Here is a 21,440-nt window from a genome sequence, read left to right on the forward strand (position 1 = left end):
TCATCTTCGTTACATATATGAAAAATAAGATTCCAAAAGGTTAGGTAATCTGCCCAGGGCCAAACAATCTGCTTGTATATGATAGATCCAAAACCAGTATCCAAGTCTCCTGATTTCTAGTCCAGTGAACTTTTCACTTCACCAGAATGCCTTTCATTTTACACAACCTTGAGGTAGAGGACATGTTTAAATAACAATGGGAATCTTTGTTTCAAATTTGAGTATGATACATATGAAAGCACTTGCCATCAAAGACTGATGGGAACAAGTCCATCATGTCCTCTACATATAAAAAATATTTTTGAAAATGATTTATCTCATGCTTCAGCTAGGGCAAAGGTTGTATGTTATGGAGAAAATTAAATGCTATATTACAATTTATTACTTGGGGGGTTCCTTTAAGTGTAAGAAATGTCAAAATTGTGTTTTCTATACCATTCTTTCCTTACTTACCTCTTTTCAAAGAAGAAAACAAAATGGATGCCAACAAAAAACAATTGCATATAAATCTGATGAGAAATTAGCAATTAAGTTTTAGTGATAAACACAAAAATGTACAATAGAAAGTATTGATATATTGCTTATATTTAAATAAGCACTTTGAGAGACATAAAAAGTGCAGATGATAAGATTGAGTTTTTCCTGCATGTACTTTTTATAGAAATTTTATAATTAAAAACAATCGTCTTTTTGGTTTTTATGATCCAACATTTTAGAATAGACAATAATTAGAATAAACGAATTTTTCCTGTGTAATCTTTCTAGCTTGCAATCTGTGTATAACATAATTTCATTTTACCAATTAAAAATTAACTTATAATATTGATTAATGGTAGCTTCAAAGGAAAGTCCAAGTGAAAACAAACAGTAATTAATACTTTAAGAAATAAAATTAAAAGGGTGTTCTTTCCATTTGATTCTTTCATATTCGTTCATGGGAGAAAGGCAGTGAAAATGAACAGTTCTAAAAATTGAGCAACTTTCTTTACATTTGCATTTTTATTAAACCTTGAATTTTAAAGTTCCTTTCATCAGTCTTCAAAATTTTTCTCATGTACAATGATAAGATGATTAGAAGAAGAGTTGGAAAAAAGGTTCATCTCTGAATTTTCCTTTAGATGTTAAATGGTCCCTTCTTGTCTTACAGTGATAGCCAGAGCCATTTGTTCATTCCCTTCTCTCTGTCATTCTCAGGTAAGCCCCTGAATATCCCTTGCAAAGCTTTCTTCGGATTCAGTGGTGAGTCTGGACCAATGATCTACTGGATGAAAGGGGAGAAGTTTATTGAAGAACTGGCAGGTCACATCAGAGAAGGTGAAATAAGGTACAAGACTTTAACTGCCTATTTTTCTTTGGGTCTTATATTAGTCAGGCAAAGGAGGTACTGATGCAACATACCAGTAATCTGTTGGCCTTTATAGAGAGCATTTATTTGGGGTAAAAGCTTACAGTTATAAGGCCCTAACAAGAACAACTCAAGGCTACTCCCTCACCCAGTCAGTTGGCACATGTTGAAGCAAGGTGGTGCATGATATCTGCAAGCCTTCAGCCTTTCTCTTTCCTCTTGTGGATCTGTGGGCCCATCTTCTGATGTCAACTGTAGGCTGGCATAGAGCTCACCTGCTCTGTTCTTTTTTTTTTTTTTTTTTTTTTTTATTAATTTTTTTATTTTATTGACTTTGTAATAATCTTACATTAAAAATATATATGTGAGGTCCCATTCAACCCCACCCCCCCACCCCCCCTCTCCCCCCCCCCCCAACAACACTCGTTCCCATCATCATGACACATCCATTGGATTTGGTAAGTACATCTTTGGGCACCTCTGCACCTCATATACATTGGTTCACATCATGGCCCATACTCTCCTCTATTCCATCATGTAGGCCCTGTGAGGATTTACAATGTCCGGTGATTACCTCTGAAGCACCATCCAGGGCAGCTCCATGTCCCAAAGACGCCTCCACCTCTCATCTCTTCCTGCCTTTCCCCATACCCTTTGTCCATTATGTCCACTTTTCCCAATCCAATGCCACCTCTTCTATGTGGACACTGGATTGGTTGTGTCCATTGCACCTTTATGTCAAGAGGAGGCTCAGATTCCACCTGGATGCTGGATGCAATCCTCCCATTTTCAGTTGTAATCACTCTAGGCTCCATGGTGTGGTGGTTGTCCTTCTTCACCTCCATCTTAGCTGAGTGTGGTAAGTCCAATAAATCAGATTGTAGGTGCTGGAGTCTGTTGAGGCTCAGGATCTGGCTATCACATTGTCAGTCCAGCTGCTCTGTTCTTTTCAGCTGCAAACTATCAGGTGAATAGCTCAGCTCTATCTGGACCCCAGGATTAAAATGACAGAATTCTCTTCCCCCCCATGTCTTCTTGAGTGAGTGTCCACTTTTATCAGCCCACCAAGAGAGGGGGACTCAACCTGAGTTATGCCTTACTGACATATCCCAATCAGAAGCCTAAAATTGATTTTTTCAAGTAAACTTAATCAGAGGCCAATCGTTGAATTTAATAAATTAAAGGGTATTACACCCGGAGGAATAGATAAGTTTACAAACATAATATTTTCTCTTTTTCAGATTCACAAAAATAATCTCAAACTGTCACACTAGCTATTAGGGAAATGAAAAAAAAAAAACAACAAAACTATAATGAGATATCATCTCCCACTTCATAGTTTAGCCATTATTTCTTAAAAACTGAAAACAATAAGTCCTGGAGAGCATGTGGAGAAATAGGAATGCTCCTTCACTGTTGGTGGGAATGTAGAATGGTGGAGACTCTATGGAATACATTTTGCTGGTTCCTCAGGAAGACAGATATAGAATTGTCATATGATCTGGCAATCCCTCTTCCAGGAATATAAACAGAAGAACTGAAAACAGTGACATGGACTGATATTTGCACACCCATGTTCATGGTGATGATATTCTCAATTGCAAAAAGATGGAAACAAAGAATGGATAGACAAAACATGGTGTATATATAAGATGGAATACTATGATACTGTAAGAAGAAATGAAATTGGGACAGATATGATAACATGGATGAATTTTGAGGACATTATGTTGAGTGAAATAAACTGGACACAAAAGGACAAATATTGTTGGTCTCACTAATATGAAATAAATACAAAGAATATATACATGAATCTTAAACCTAGACTAAAGGTTACTAGGAGATAGTATGAGAGCTTAGAAAGGGTATTGATGCTTAATATATTTAGAATTTTCAATTAGCTTGACTGTAAAAGTGTAGAAATAGATAGAATTGATAGTAACACATTATATTAGGTATAACTAACACAACAGGTTTATAAATGGAATAGTGGCTTAAAAGGGTATTTTAGGGATATAAATGTCTATTTAAAGAAGGAGAATATTCTAGGGACTGAAATGCAAGTGAACCCAGAGGTGGATGAAGCTTGTGGTTAATACAAGAATGCACTCCTATGAACTAGAACAAATGTACATCACCATCACAAGCGGTAAAATTATTGTACTGAATGAAAAAAAACAATTACTGTAACTTATGGACTACAGTTAACAGAAATATTGTACTATTCTTACATCAATAACAAGAAGGCACTATATCAATGTTAAAGATCAATAGTAGACGGCTATGAGATTTTTCCTTTGGACTAAGGAAAACATTCAAATATTGACTGAGGTGATGACTGCAAAACTCTGTGATGAAAGTGAGAGCTACTGAGTGTTAAATTTGAATAGATTGTACAAGGCATGCAATTGTATAACACAGTGAACCATGTGCTAGAAGAGGGACTGTGGTTAGCAGTACAAATATGAGAGTGTTCTCTCATGAACTACAACAAATATACAATACTAAACAAGGTATAAATAATAGGGTCTGTATGAAAAAATACACTAAATATAAGCCTCAGACTGTAGTTAGTGCTTATAGTCTCTGGATGTTCTTTCAAATCTGTAACAAATGTTCCACAATAATGTAAGTGTTGGTGGAGGGGTGATGCATAGGAATTCTTCACATTATGAATGATTCTTTTTTAATCATACAACTTATTTAATATATATTTACATGTAAAAGGAAAAATGATTAAAATAAAAGGTAAAGAAAGAGGAGAAAATGTAATGAAAAATCTATGGCTTCAGATATACAGTGTACAAAGTTATAAATGGTTAGAAGTACAAAAATGATGGGGCAACTAGAAGAATAGGAAAAATGTATATTAATGCCTTAGAATTCAAATTGTTATCAAACCAAATATGACTGTTATATATATATATATATTAGGGTATCAGATTTTAACCCAATGGTAAATACAAGAAAAATATATGAAAAATATATCCATTTACAAAATAGAAGCCATTCAATATGATACAACAAATATCAAATGAATACTGGAGAATTCAGAGACAAAAATGATATAAGACTCACAAATGCTAAATGGAAAAATATGGAGAAGAAATGTTCTATTTTGAATAGTAACTTTAAAAATAAATGGATTAAATGCTACAGTAAAAAGTCAGCAATTAGCAGAATGGATGAAAAATCAAGATATAACTATATGCTATCTGCAAGAGAATCTCCTAAAATTTGAAAGTGAAAGGATGGAAAATATATATACCATGCAAGTAGTAATCAAAAGAGAGCTTGTGTACAGTAATATCAGATAAAATAGACTTTAAGTGAGAGATAAAAATGGTAATTATATACTGATAAAGGGGTAAATTTAGTATGAAGCTACAACAATTGTAAATACATGTGCATGTAAGAGAAGAGCCTCAAAATATGTGAAACAAATACTGAAAGATTTGAAGGGAGAATTTTTCAGTTCTTATTAATAACAGGAGACTATAATATATTGCTTTCAATAATGGATAGAGCATCTAGTCAGAGAAAATAAGGAAATATTAGATATGAATGACATTCTAAACCAACTAGACCTAACAGACATAGATAGAACACTTCATGTAACAATAAGAGAATCCACATTCTTCTTGAGTGTACTTGGAGCATTCTCTAAGATAGACCATATGATGTGTCACACAAAAAATGTCTCAATAAATTAAAAAATATTGAAATAATAGAGTATATGTTCCCAAATCACAAAAGAATGAAGCTAGAAATCAATGAGAAAGAGAAATGGGAAGTTTCTAAAAGTGTGGAAATTAACATGCTCTTAAACAGCCAACAAGTTAAAGAGGAAAGCAGAAGGAAAATTAAGAATTATCTTGAGGCAAATGAAAATGAAAATACAACTTAACAAAACTTATGGTATGCAGGAAAGGCTGTTCTCAGAGTTAAGTTTATAGTTATAAATGTTTATATTTAAAAAAGAAAGACTTCAAATCAGAGAACTAACCTAAAAACTGGAAGAAGAGAAAAAAGAGCAAACTAGACCCAAAGCAAGCAGAAAGAACCAACAATAAATAAAGAAAAAAAAAACACAAAAAAATCAGAAAATCTAAAGTTGGCTCTTTAAAAAGATCAACAAAATTTGCAAACCTTTAGCAATACTGAAGAATAAAAATGATATGATACAAATAGCGAAAATCAGAGATGAAAATAGAGACATCACTACAAATCCCACTGAAATGAAATGGACTATAAGAGGATATTATGAACAAATGTACCCAATAAATTAAACAATCTAGATGAGGTGGATAAATTATTAGAAACACACTACCTACCTACACTGATTCAAGAAGAAATATATTTCAACAAACCAATTACTAATGAAGAGATTGAATCAGTAATCAAAGACCTCTCAACAATGAAAAGCCCAGGACCACGTCTTCACAAAGGAACATTGTGAAGGAGAGTTAAATCCATTTTTGCTTAAAAAATCCAAAAATTCAAGAGGGTGGAATACTCCCTAATTCATTCTATGACATTGACATCATTGTCATATCAAAGACTGATAAAGATTCCACAAGAGTTTCCATCCCTGGGACCTCTTAGTAAAAAAAAGAAGAGAAAGCATGCCAGCATGGTGAGCCAGTGCCCACATGGTGATCTGAGTGCCTGTGTGAGTGCCTGCATGGTAAGCCAGTGCCCACATGGTGAGCCAGTGCCTACACAAGTGAGTCATGGGGCAGGATGATGATGATGCAACAAAAGAGAGATGAAGGGGAGAGTCAAAGTGAAGCACAGCAGAGACCAGGAACTGAGGTGACACAATTGACAGAGAACCTATCTCCAACCAGAGGTCCCCAGGATCGAATCCTTATGAATTCTAGGGAAGAAAGATGAGAAGAGACAACAAAAAAGAGAAATAGATACAGAAGACCACACAGCAAATGCTCACAGTCAGCAAAAACAGCAGGACAGGGGAGAAGGAGGGGAAAAATAAATATATAAATCTAAAAAAAATTTTTCAAAAAAAACACTAAGCTACAGACTGACATCTCATATGAATATACATGTAATATCCTTAATAAAACAGCACACTGAATCCAACAGCACATTTAAAATAATTATACACCATGATCAAGAGGTATTTATTCCTGGTATGCAAGTTCAGTTCAATGCAAAAAAAAATCAATTAATGCAATTCATCACATTCACAGAAGTAAAAAAAAAAAAAAAAAGCCAAAACATTTGATTATCCCTACTGAGGGAGAAAAAAAAAAAACATTTGATAAAATCCAGAACCACATCTTGATTAAAACATATAGGACACTAGGAATAGAAGGAAACTTTCTCAAAATGATAAAGGGCATATATGAAAAACCCACAGCTAACATCCTACTTAATGGTGAAAGACTGAAAACTTTCCCTCTAAAAACAAGAAAAAGACAAGCATGCCCACTGTCACCACTCTTATTTAATATTATACTGGAACTTCTTTCCAGAGCAATTTAGGCAATAAAACGAAATAGAGACATCCAAATTGGAAAGGAAGGAGTAAATTCTGTATTTGCAGGTGTCAGGATTGCATATACAGAAAATCTTGAAAAATCGGCAACAAAGCTCCTAGAGCTAATATATCAATTCATCAAAGTGGCAGGGTATGAGAGCAATACTCAAAAATCAGTAGTGTTTCTATAAAGAAAATGGAACAATTGGCAGGAGAAATAAAGAAAAAAATCCCTTTTATCGTAGCAATAATAGGATCCAATATCTAAGAATATATATAAGGATTTAAATGACTGGTACACAAAATCTATAAAAATTGATAAAAACATCAAAGAAGACCCAAGTAAATAGAAAGACATGCCATGTTCTTGGATTGGAAGAACAAATAATGTTAACATGTCAATCCTGCCCAAAGCAAGTTATGGATTCAGCACTATCCCAATCAAAATTCCCACAAACTTCTTTGCAGGAATAGAAAATCCAATCACCAAACTTTTAAGGTATGGCAAAATTCCCTGAATAGCCAAAGCCATCCTGAAAAAGAAAAATGAAATTAGATACCTGACACTTCGTGATCTTAAATCTTACTATAAAGTCACAATAATCAAAACACATGCTGCTGACATGAGGACAGACTTAGTGACCAATGGAATTGAATTGAAAGTCCAGAACTCAACTTCTGCATTTATGGCCAACTGATTTTTGAAAAGGTGGCAAAGACCACTAATTGGGAAAGAATAGTTTCTTCAAAAAATAGTTTTGGAAACACTGGGTATTCATTTGTAAATGGAAGAAGGAGAACCCCTACTTCATACCTTATACAAAATCAAATCAAAATGGATTAAAGACCTACCTCTATCCAACTCCTAGAAGTGAATGTAGGGAGCATCTTAAGAATGTTGTGTTAGGCAATGATTTCTTAATAGATTACAACCAAAGCATATTCAACATAAGAAAAATATATAAATGGGACTCATCTAAATAAAAAATTGTGTGCCTCAAAGGACTTTATCATGAAAGCAAAATAACTACTTAGTGAATGGGGAAAATATTTGGAAAACCTTTATCTGATAAATGTTTAATATCCAGAACATATGAAGAAATCCTTCAGATTAACAACAAAAAGAAAACCAACCGAATTTTTAAAAATGGGCAAAATACTTCATTGGATATCTCTCCAAAGAATATATAAATATGGCCATAAATCACATGAAAATATTCTCAATATCATTAGCCATCAGGGAAATGCAAATCAAAACCATTGTGAGATACTATTTCACACCATTAGAATGGGTAGTATGAAAAAAATGGAAAATTACAAGTTTTAGTGAGGATATATTTCTTTCTTCTGTCAATGTAACATGGAGCAGCTGCTGTGAAAAAGTTTGGCAGGTTCACAGAAATCTAAGTGTAGAAATACCACATGACCTGACAATCCCACTACTAGTGTATATCCAAAAGAATGGCATGCAGAGACTCAAACAGATATTTGCACACTGAGGTCCATAACAGCATTATTCACAATTGCCAAAAGGTTAAAGCAACCCAAATGTCCATCAACTGATGAATGGATAAACAAAACATGCTATATAATACAGTGGAGTATTTTTTAGCCTTAAAAAACAATTTTGTTCAAATGCATGTAACAACATGGATGAACCATGAAGATGTCACATTGAATGAAATAAACCAGTTTCAAAAGGAAAAATACTGTATGATCTTACTTATAGGAAATAATTAAATTAAGCAAACTCATTGAGTCAGAATCTAGAATATAGCTTACCAGGAGACTGGTTGGGGACAGGGGATAGGAAGTTATGGCTTAAAATATATAAAGTTCATATTTGGAATGGTGGATGTTTTTTGGTATTCGATGGTGTTAATGGTGAATGTGATTGCCAATATACATCCAAATGTGATTAAAAGGGTAAATGTTAAGTTTTATATGGGAACTCTCTATTTTATGCATTATTTTTTGTAAACCCTTAATTTCTCTAATAAAAAAATGACCTTCCACTAAAAGGGAGCAAAATAAGATAATAGCTAACTTTTCATCAAAATAGTGGAAGGCTAAAATCAGTGGAATAACATAACACAGTGATCAAAGAAACAAACTTTTCACCAAGAATCCTATATGCAGCAAAAATTTCTTTCAAAATCATGGTGAGAAAAGACATTTTAAGAAAAACAAATACTTAGAAACTTTGTGGCTAGTAGACGAGTCTTACAGGTAATAATCAAATTCTTCAGGCTGAAATCAAGAGACCAGATGATGCTTCAAATACACACACACACACACACACACACACACACACAGATGAGCACCACCCAAAAAGGTAATTATGTAAAGGACAATGTAAATGCATAGTCCTTCCCATTTCCTCTCCTAACCTATTTAATTGTATAGTTGAACCTATACATAGAGTTAATTCTGAAGCTGATTCAGATGCGTTCATATGGATATGGTAATCCTTAGAGAAACCACTAAAGAAGGAACTCAAGAAATATAGTGAGAATATAAATGAAATCAAAATGTTACATTAGAAAATATTAACTTAATGGAGAAGAGAGTAGTAAAGAACTACTAAAGGAAAAAACAATATATATAGGAAACCACAATTTACAAGGCAGGCATAAATGTTACAATATCAATAATAACAATAAATGGAAATGGATTAAGCAATCCAATGTAAAGGCAGAGATTATCAAACTAAATTACAAAACACATTCAATATCTGTGTCATCTCCAGGGTACACAATTTGGATTCAAAGAAACAAATACTTGAAAGTAAAAAGGGTGGGAAAAGATATATCATAAATTTTTACAACAGGAAAACTGAAGTGGCTGTATTAATACCAGGGAAAACAAAAAGAAGTTGACAGAGATAAAGAAGGACATTTTATAATGATAAAAGGGTAAATTCACCAGGAAGAGATAACAATTGTAAATATATATATCTAACACTAGAGCACCAAAGTATATGAAACAAAGCTGAGAGAAATGAAGGGAGAAATCAACAATTCAACAAAAATTGTAAGCTTCATTACCTCACTTTCAATAATGGATAGAACAAATAAGTAGAAGGTCAACAAGAAAATAGAAGATTAGAACAATACTATAAACCTGTATATATCACTCCATTCAACAACAGCAAATATACATTTTTCTCCAGTGCTCATGGAGCATTCTCTAGAATAGACCTTGTCTTAGACCATAAAACAAACATTAATAAATTTTAAAAGATTGAAAAAAAAATCTTTTCTCCAACAAAAATGGAAAACAGAAATCAATGCATAGAGAAAACTGGGAAATTAACAAATAAGTGTAAATTAAACAACACACCCTGAAATAACCAATAGGCCAATAAACAAATAAAAAAAGGAATTTGAAAATACTTCAAAATGAATGAAAATGAAGACACAACACACCAAAAGTTATGGGACACAGATAAATCAGTGATTAGAGGGAAATTTATAGTTGTAAATACCTATATAATAATCAAAAAAAGATGGCAAATCAGTTATTCAATCTTCCACATTAAGACACTGGAAATAGAAGGTCAAATTAAACTTACAGAAAAAAGAAGGAAAGAAATAATAAAGATTAGAACAGAAGTTAATGAATTAAAGGACAGAAAAACAGAAAAAATCAATGAAATCAGAATCTAATTCTTTGGAAGATAAACTTAATTCACAAACTTTTAGGTAGATTGACCAAGGAAAATAGAGAGAATACACACATCACTGGAATTAGAAATTAAAATGGGACCATTACTAGCAACTTACAAAAGTAGAAAGGATTGTAAAGGAATGCTATGAAAAATTGTATGCTGAAGAATTAAATAACTTAGGTGAAATGGACAAATTTATCAAAAAACTATCCACAAAGAAAAGCCCATGCCCAGATGACTTCACTGGTGAATACTACCAAAAATTTACATGATAATTAATACCTATTTATAGTGGTTTGTATCTGTATGTACCTGAGAAAAATATGTTCTTAATGTTAATCCATCTCTGTGGATGTGAACCCATTGTAAGTAGGACCTTTTGATGAGGCAAATTGCATTAAGGTGCAGCCCACTTCATTCAGGATGGGTCTTAATTCAATTACTGGAGTCCTTTATTAAAATAAGCAAGAAAAAGAGAGAAAGCCACAGAAGTCAGAAACTGAAATCAATGAAACCCAGAATAGAAGGGAGAAATCCAGCCAATGCCATGATTTGCCTTCCCATTTGGAAAAGAAGCCAAGGATAGACTGCAGCTGGACTTTTGGAAGAAAGCATGGCCTTGATTTGGACATTTTCCTGAACTCTGACCATGAGGGAGTAAGTTCCCCTTGTCTAAACAGAACCGTTTCATGATATTTTGTTTTAAGCACCAAGGGGCAGGAACTCAACGCCCTAATGATGTGGCCCAATCAAAGCCCTAATCGTAACTCAATCACACCCAAGTACAGACCAGATTACAAACATAATCCAATATCTATTTTTGGAATTCATAACCATATCAAACTGCTAAGGGCTTTGATTAGGCTACATCATTAGGGCATTGATGTGGCCTAAGGAATGGGGACTCACATATAAAAAGCATGGCAAAGGACAGAGTTGAGGGTTTTTGATGTTGGAGTTTGATGCTGAAGCCTTAAGCTGGAGCCCCAGGAAGGAAGCTCAGAGAGGAAATAGAAGCAAGCCCCAGGAAGAGAGGAACCCTGAACCCAGAGAGAAGCAAGACCCTGGAAGGGAGGAAACCAGGTAGACTGAACCCTTGGCGACGTCAGCAGTCATCTTGCTTCAACACATGAAAATAGATTTTTTTTTAAAGATTTATTTTTATTTATTTAATTCCCCTCCCCTCCCCCGGTTGTCTGTTTTCTGTGTCTTTTTGCTGCGCCTTGTTTCTTTGTCTGCTTCTCTTGTCGTCAGCAGCACGGGAAGTGTGGGCAGCGCCATTCCTCGGCAACCTGCTCCCTCCTTCGCGCTGGGCTGCTCTCCTTGTGGGTGCACTCCTTGTGCGTGGGGTTCCCCTACGCAGGGGACACCCCTGTGTAGCACAGCACTCCTTGCGCGCATCAGCACTGCGCATGGGCCAGTTCCACACGGGTTAAGGAGGCCCGGGGCTTGAACCGCGGACCTCCCATGTGGTAGACGGACGCCCTAACCACTGGGCCAAAGTCCGTTTCCCGAAAAATAGATTTTAATGAGGGAAGTAACTTATGCTTTATGGGCTGGTATCTGTAAGCTCCTACCCCAAATAAATATCCTTTACAAAAACCAATCAATTTCTAGTATTTTGCATCAGCTCCCTTTTGGCTGACTAATACAATAGCTAATAGGTAAATTCATGAAAGTTGTCACATACGAGATCAAAGTACAAAGTTAAATTAAATTTTATACACTTGTTTTGGGGATTTTGTCATGTTTCCTACAAAAGGCATGATCATCTTCCAACCCTTGATCCTGTGGGTATGAATTCATTTGTAAATACGCAAAATGAAAATGTTATTAGTAAAGTTGTTCCACACTGAATGAGAGTAGGCCTTAAGAAGAGAAGGAAATTGGACATGGAAAAAGAAACAATGGTGAGCAGCCAGAAGCTGGAAGCCACGAAAACCCAGGAGAAAGGAAAGGATGCTACTATATAATGGAAAAGCCAGGGAACCTCAAAGATAGTAGGCCATCCAGAAGATACTAACCTCTGGAGGAAAGAAGCCTTCTAGCTTCTGAAACCATGAGTCAATAAATTCTTATTGTTAAACCATTCCATTGTATGGGATTTTTTTAAGCAGCTTTGGAACCAAGACAACTTAAAAAAAAACAATAAGAAAATGTAATTAAGAAAACAATCACAGTTATAATAGCATTAAAAATCATTTAATACTTAGGAATAAATGGAACCAAGTAGGTGCAAGGCTTGTACACTGAAAACTATAAAACATAACTGAAAGAAATTAAAGAATATCTAAATAAATAGAAAGACCTCTCATGTTCATGAATCAAATAACTCAATATTGTTAAAATAGCAATACCCCTCAAACTGATCTACAGATTAAATTCAATAGCTATCACATTCTGTCTGGATTCTTTGCAGAAATTCGTAAACTATTTATAAAATTCATATGGAAATGCAAGGGACTCTGAATAGCTGGAACAATTTTTTAAATGAACAAACTTGTAGAATTCCTACTTCCTGATTGCAAAACTTCATACTAAGCTGCAGTAATCAAAGGGATGTGGTACCAGAATGAATATAGACATATAGACCAATGGATAAGAATTGTGAATACAGAAATAAACCCAAACCATATATGGTAAATTGACTTTTACAAAGGTGTCAATTTCACTCTAAAGGGAAGGACTAGTCTCTTCAACAAATGTTGCTTGGACAACTGGATAGCCCTCTGCAAAAGAATTAAGGTAGACCCCTGCCTCACAATATATGCAAGAAAATCACAAAAATCTTAGAATAAAGCATGTTGATAAATCCTTATGATATCACATTTCACAACATATTCCAAGATATGACAAAACAAAATCATGAGCAACAAAAGAAAAAATAGATGCACTGGATTTCATCAAAATTTAACTTTAGTGCATCAAAGAACCCTATGAAGAAAGTAAAGAAATAACCTGGGAAAGGATAAAATATTTTTAAAATTATATAGTTGAAAAGCATTTGATATCTAGACTATAAACTAGAGCAATTAGGCAAGAAAAAGAAAAAAAAGATATCCAAATTGGAAAGGAAGAAGTAACACTTTCCCTATTTGAATATATGATCTTGTATACAGAAAATCCTGAAATATCTACTACAAAGCTCCTAGAGCTAATAATAAATGAATTCAGGAAGATCAACATTCAAAAATGAGTAGTGTTTCTATACGTGAAAGTGAACACTCAGAAGAGGAAATCAAGAAATAAATTCCATTCACAATAGCAACTAAAATAATCAAATATCTAGGTGTAAATCTAATCAAGGATGTAGAAGAATTATCCTCAGAAAACTACAAAAGATTGTTAAAAGTAGTTAAAGAGAATATATCAGGAGAAAAGATAAGAAATGGAACCTGGATGTTTTTTAAAAATCTAGATTTGTTTTGGGAAGTAAACTTTATTCATGTTAACGTATAATAGAAAAAAATGTGATTTTTGTCATCAACTTTCAATTATCTGATATGCTCAAAATGTTCAAGTAACTGAAATTAAAGTTTAAAAAAAAAACAAAACAAAGCACCTCTTCTTAATGGGTGGCTTCCTATAGTGAATGGCACTTCAAGTAGAAGAAAGTGAAAGAATATTACTTAACCTTTTCTGGATGATTCAATTGCTTCTTCTAAAACTTCTTCTAAAGTCATCTACCAATCTGTAGGATATCCCAATTTTGTGGTCTTCTGAGCTGCTTGGGCTTTATTAGTATTCTCTCTGTTTTACTTCCATGCTGAATGTAAACCTTCCACCCGGCAGCTGAGAGCTCCTTGAGAGCAGAATCCATGTTTTAGTCATTGTTTTACACTTGGCAGGTGTATGATGTTTTGTCAATTCTTTAAAAATTGTAATTACATAGAACCTGTCATGAAATGTACTTCTTTTCCTGGCAATTATTAACTGCAGCCAGCAATCAGGATTCCTTCTTCTGGGAAGAGCTCCTCAATTTCATTTGCCAAGTGATTTGCCTGGGAAGCTGTCAAATCCAGGGATGGGACTTGATTAAGCCTAAGCCAATCACTGTGGCTGTAATGATGGGGATACACACCCAAATTAAGCCTATTCAATCAGGACAAACCACTGGACCTCTGGAGGCAGCTCTGGTGTGCTATGAACTCTTCTTGGATGCCAGTGCATAGCCATAAGCCTTTGGAAGCAGCTCGGAGCCGTTTTGAGGCCACAGTGGAGGAGCTCCTGGAACATGGGTTCAAAACTTGGACAGACAACGCAGGTCCAGGTCACACTGTTTGAGCCCAAGAAACGCTTGCCTGAATCATTTATAATGATGTCTGGATTGTTCAGCTATCAATAAATTAAAGCAATTTTCCTCAAAAAAAAGTAGTTAAAGAATGCCTAAATAAATGAAGGACATTCCTTGTTCATGGATTAGAAGACCAAATATTGTTACACTCTTAATACTACCCAAAGTAATTTATAAGTTCAATACAATCCTAATCAAATTTCAACAACCTTATTTGCAGAAATCGGTTGGCCAATCATCAAATCTATATGGAATTTTAAGTGGACCCAAATAGCTGAATCCATCTTGAAAAAGAAGAATGAACTTGGAGAATTCACATTTCCCAATCTTAAAACTTATTACAAAGTCATAATAAACAAAACAGCATGTTACTGGCATAAGGGAACTTTTAGATTTACATTTGCCAAAAAATGCATTGAAAGAATAGGAAATTCCTGTATAACCCCCCTATACCCATGCATATGGTTACCCCTATATTGACATATTAGATTACTGTGGTATATTTGTTACAGTTGGTGAACCAAAGGTGGCAAAAACCACTCAATTGGGAAAGAATGGTGTCTTCAACAAGTGGTGCTGTGAAAACTGAAACTCCTTTTGAAAAAAGAAAAGGAGGACTATTTTAGTATCTAGGCAGCCAAATTACAGATACCATGAAATAGTTTGGCTTTAACGATATGAATCTTATTATTTTACAAGCTTACAGTTTGAAGGCAGAGATAAATGTCCAAATCAGAGCATCATCAGGCAATGCTTTCTCTCTAAAGACTGGCTGACAGTGATCCTGGACTCCTCTGTCACACTGCAAGGCACATGGAGTCATTTCCTTGTCTTTTTCTCCTCTCCCTGGTTTCATTGCCTCCAGTCTCCTGCTTCAGTGGCTTTTTCTTTTTCTCTCTCTCTCTCTATTCATTCTATGTATAAAGGAATCCAATAAAAGGATTAAGATCCATGCTGGGCCATGCCGTAACTGACATAACCTAATCAGAAGGCCTTACTTACAATAGGTGTACACCCACAGGAATGGATTAGCTTAAAAACATCCTTTCCTGGAGTTTATATAGGTTCAAATCATCACCCTTGAAGGGTGACATCACACTATATACAAAAATCAACCCAAAATAGTTCAAAGACATAAATATATGAATTAGATCTTTCAAATTCCTGGAAGACACATGGGGAAGCATCTTCAGAAACTTATGTTAGTCAATGGTTTCTTAAAATTCACAGCCAAAGAACAAGCATCAAAATAAATAAATAAATACATAAATGGGACCTCATCAATATTAAAATAAACTTTTCTACCTCAAAGGACTTTATCACTAAAATAAAAAATATATATGGTATGAGAAAATATTTGGAAACCACGTATCTGATAAAAGTTTAATATCCTGGAAATATAAAGAAATCCTTAAATGTAACCAAAACTAAAAAAAGACAAACAACCTAATTTGAAAAAGGGCAAAATACTTGAATAGATAGATTTCCAAAGAAATAGACAAATAAGTAGAAAGCACATGAAATGATACTCAACATCTTTAGCAATCAGGAAAATGTAAATCAAAACCACCGTGATGTACCCTTTCACATCCATTAAAATGGTTGCTATAAAAGAAAAAAACAACCCAGAAAATTAACAAATGTTGGAGAAGATATGGAGAAATAGGAAAACACATTCATTGCTGATGATAATGTACAGTGAGGCATCTGCTGTGGAAGACAGTTTGGTCATTCCTCAGACATCTAAGTATGGAAATACCACATGATCTGGCAGTTTCACTAGTTGGTATATTCCCAAAAGAAGTGACTGAAGAGACTAGAAGAGATATTTGCATACTGATGTTCATAGCGTCTGTATTCACAATTGCCAATTATGGAAGCAATACAACTGTCAATCAACTGACAAATGGATATATAAAATTTGGCATATACATAAAATGGCATATTATTCAGCCTCAAAAAGGAACGAAGTCCTATACATGTGACAAAATGGATGAGCCTTGAAGAGTTCATGTTGGGTGAAATAAGCCAGGCACAAAAGGACAAATATTGTATGATCTCATTGACTTAAAAGAATTAGAATAAGCAAACTCATACAGTCAGGATCTAGAATATAGGTTACCAGGTGATATAGTAGGGATAGGGAATGGGAAATTCCTTTTAATTAATATTCCAAGAGGCTTGAGAATAAATTTTTAATTTTAATATATTCTTTCCACAGTGATAATAAAAATGTCATAGAAATTGTACCAGTCCTACTAAACAAAAATTAATAGACATTAAGCCTGACTTCAGCATTGTGAATTGCATCTGATTGTCAAAAGTGAATGCATGAAATTTGATACAATTGTTTTGACCTGAGAGAGTAATTTTCTATTATAAATCTCACTGTACATATCACCCTATCAGTACCTAACGTTTTCATCCTCAGGTAATACCTTGAGCCAGTTTACCATGTATTTTCCAATTCTCAACCTGAAAAGCTTATTTTTACTTTTCTAGGCTGCTTAAGCCAATACCTTGAAATGGGTGAGGTTAAGCAATGGGAATTCATTTGCTTACAATTTTGAGTCTGGGAATATGTCCAAATCAAGGTATCCTCAAGGTGATGTTTTCTTTCCAAAGACTGTGACATTCTGGGGCTGGAGGCCAGTGATCTTTGGTTTCTTTGTCACACTGCAAGTCACTTGGTGACAGCTCTTGGTCTCTTTCTTCTCTTCTAGGTCCCATTTCAGCTTCTGGCTTCCTGTGGCTTTCTCACTCCCTGTTTGAATTTCATTCTACTTACATAGGGTTTCAGTATTAGGATTAATACCCATCCTGATTAGAGTAGGTAACACCTTAACTGAAGTAGCCACATCAAAATGTCCTACTTATCATCACCAACCCATGTTCCACAGGATGGAGAAATAAAATATGCATTAGAGTGAACTTACTGGTATTATACTATAGAACTATTATGACTAGTAATGGAAGAAACTGTAGTATTGCACCAGAGAAAGTGTCCAAGGTAGTTGCTGGGAGCAGGGAGAGGGAAGTAGAGATGAAATATGGGGGCATTTTTGGGACTAGGAGTTGTCCTAAATGATATTGCAGGGACAGATGCTGGACATTATATACCCTGCCATAACCCACTGAATGGACTGGGGGAGAGTGTAAACTACAATGTAAACTATAATCCATGTGGTGCAGCAGTGCTCCAATATGTATTCACCAAATGCAATGAATGGACCACAATGACGAAAGAGGTTGTTGATGTGGGAGGAGTGGGGTGGGGTGGGGTGTGGGGTATATGGGAACCTCATATATTTTTTAATGTAACATTTTTTTGGATTTATGTATCTTTAAAAAAAGACAATTTATTATTAAAAAGAAATAAATAACATTTTAAAAAATGTCCTAATTAAAATGGGTTTATTCACACAGGAATGGAATAATTTAAGAACATGTTTTCTGGGGTATATACAACTTCAAATCACCACAACATAGTCATTTTATTTCAATGATTTTCAGAAAAGTATCTTAAAATGCAATTCATTTCATTTACATTCATGAAAGACTATGAGTTGAATATTGTTTGTTTGTGTTTGTTTCTTCACTCTTGCTTCCATCCTTTCTGCCTTTCTCTTTTATCCTTTTACTTTAACATCCTCTCCTTGAATGAGTGAAAATCTGTTAAAAAAAAAAGGCAGGAATATGATATAAACCTGAAAAGATTTTATTCTTAAATAAGGAGAGTCATCTTAAAGCCCTATTAATAATAACCTATTAATAATCTGTCCTTTTATAAAACTTAGAGCTGTGTTTACATAGTTGGTCTCCAAAATATAAAGGAAAATATTGAAATCCTGGACAACCCTAGGTAAAATGATGGGTTCTATTTTAGCAACTTTCCACCACTCTTTTCAGTGTCCTGACATACTACACTTGGCCTTGATCTTACCAGAGTAAGATCAAGAAAATGAGTAAGATAAAGACACCTAGAAAATGGCATCTCTTCCTTTCCCCTATTCTCTATCAATTTGATCAATCACTTCACTTTGATTTGAATAAGTTTCAGAACTTATCACACCAGTACATGAATGCGGATTTTCTAAGACCTGAGGAGGCTTCAATGGAAAAGACAATATTTGTAAATAGAATAGTTTTACCTAGGGTAAGGCTTGATTGTCAGTTATCTGAAGGGTGTTGTTTTGAGGGGGGGATAGATAGCTAACTCTATTTCTTCTCTTCACTGTTCGATGGTGACTCTTAGCCCTGACCTATACATAAAATATTTATAGCATATCTAAGATATATTGTTACCTCTCTTCATTTACTGGGCTGAATTTAGATGCCAAGTCTAACCATGCTGGATTTCAAGCTGCTCTAGACAAGAAAATGATGTTAATAATGCTAATATTTCATGTTTTTATAGTGTACAGAATATTATAGAAGCATTTTGGCATCCCACTGGATTCTCATCAGAACATTTTGAGAGAGATAATATTATATTAACCTTATTTTACAGGAAAAACAACTGAGATTTAGAAACTAAGGAAAAGTTCCAGTAGGGCTAGATCAAATTTATCACAATATTGTTAACAAGAATGCTCAATGGCCCAGGATGTTTTGTATGGCTCCATATTAGGTTTTAAAGAAAAAAAACCTGTCTGGGACAGAAAGTGTGAAAATCAGCCTGGACTGAGAAAAAGCAGCCCTGGCATTAATCAGGTTGGGGACAGACACAGATAAAGCCAGCTGAATAGTTAACAGAAAATGCTGTTTTTCCTAAAGTCATGTAGCAGCTGTAAAATGCCATAAACGCCCACCCCCACCCTTTCTTTCAGTGACTACTGCTTTCTTACTAACGATATTCCGGACCTTCTTTGCTGTTTCATTTATTACTGAAGAACCCAATTGCTAAAACTTACTTGCCTCATGACCAAATCCCTAGTCAAATTACTCTTCTCTTGATCCTGCTACAGAAACTGTAGCCAATCTATAACTAATCCCACTTCCATAAATCCTCCTCAGAATCCTTCAGTAAGAAACCAAACCTTACAAATGATACTTTCTTCCTCCTTCCAATCAAAGAACATACCATGGTCCCTCTGGTATTCCTTTCACTAGGTTCATTAAGTCAATAAATCTGATTTTGCCAGACTACAAGCTTGTTCCAGGCTAATCAGACTTTAACACACACACACACACACACACACACACACAAAGACACCAAAAGATATGTTTTCTTTGTGTTTTTTAAAACGTAATTCTTACTCTTATTATTTTCAATTACTACTCCTGGAGAGGGAGTATTCATATTAAGAATAATGACCTAGAGACTCTGAAGATTCCTAGATATCAATGGAGAACCCAATTTGGTTTTCTGGAAAATTTATAATGAATGGAAACTGGATTTAAACATTTTAGAATTATTTACATCAATGGAAGAAGTCAACAGGATGTTCTATTTAAATCTTAGCGAACAGAAAGTTCAATTAACCAAAATCCCTTTCTCTGAACATTTCCATTAACCAAGATTTCATTGCATCTTTGTTCTTTCTCTGAATGCTGTCATCATTCCTTTTGGTATTGCATCTTTTGGATTATAACCTTTAAGAAATCATGGAGCTCATCTGTGCAAAGATCAATATAGTGTTAGCAAAGTTGATTGCTGTTTGCTAATAAATACTTTCTGATGATGATGGCAAAAGTAGTAGTAGTAGTTGTCTTGATCATATGGTCAGGCCTTGATTGAAGAGGATGAATTGTGAGTTCTCTTGTGACAATTAAAATTACCCAAGCTGTTGGAAGAAACTGGAAAATAGTTAGAAATTTTCCTGTTAATGAAGCATTTCCTTTTTTTAATTTCTCCTTCCCAATCATAGTCATATTTTGTTAAAAAACTTCAGTAATAAGCAGAAATATAGAACAGTTTGAGATAGCATTGGTTTTATAATAAGTCCCAGGATTTCACAATGCTAGGCACATTGAACTTTTAAATATCTGCTTAATGGTATCAAATTATACTAAATTGTATTAATATAGTGACTTTCTAGATTGCATTTTAATACTATGTACCAGCTATGTAATAGTTTTGAGGATAGTGATTCCTGTCATGTGAAATTTTTATTTTTTATTTTCCCAATGTTTACTGCCATATAAAATTTTCATGGTAATCTTCAGAATGAGACATTTCTAAATTTATTTGAAGGATATCCCAAGATCCCTCTCATCTGTATCCTACATTCTAAAATCAGTCTCTTCAATGTCTGTCTTACACACTCTGCAAGGACCCGCTCATGTCTTCCTTCCTAGGAAACTTTCTGGGGGAAGTGGACTTGGCCCAGTGGTTAGGGTATCCATCTACCACATGGGAGGTCCATGGTTCAAACCCTGGGCTTCCTTGACCCATGTGGAGCTGGCCCATGTGCAGTGCTGATGCACACAAGGAGTGCCATGACACTCAGGGGTGTCCCCACATAGGGGAACCCCACGTGCAAGGAGTGCACCCCGTAAGGAGAGCTGCCCAGGACGAAAGAAAGTTCAGCCTGCCCAGGAATGGCACCACATACATGGAGAGCTGACACAGCAAGATGACGCAACAAAAAGAAACACAGATTCCCATGCCGCTGACAACAATAGA

General features: G+C 34.8%; 1 protein-coding gene across 2 annotated transcripts in view; it reads left to right on the plus strand.

Annotated features, from left to right (window-relative positions):
* The window catches only part of IL1RAPL2 (interleukin 1 receptor accessory protein like 2), a 1,488,864-nt gene that overhangs the window by 1,413,961 nt on the left and 53,463 nt on the right, over positions 1 to 21,440 (plus strand). For both annotated transcript variants that reach the window (XM_058291994.2, XM_071213017.1), the window contains one exon: positions 1,195 to 1,324. In XM_058291994.2, the coding sequence (XP_058147977.1) occupies positions 1,195 to 1,324 (130 nt within the window). The remainder of the gene's footprint in view (positions 1 to 1,194; positions 1,325 to 21,440) is intronic.

This window comes from Dasypus novemcinctus, chromosome X (assembly GCF_030445035.2).
Source record: "Dasypus novemcinctus isolate mDasNov1 chromosome X, mDasNov1.1.hap2, whole genome shotgun sequence".
Lineage (NCBI taxonomy): Eukaryota > Metazoa > Chordata > Mammalia > Cingulata > Dasypodidae > Dasypus > Dasypus novemcinctus.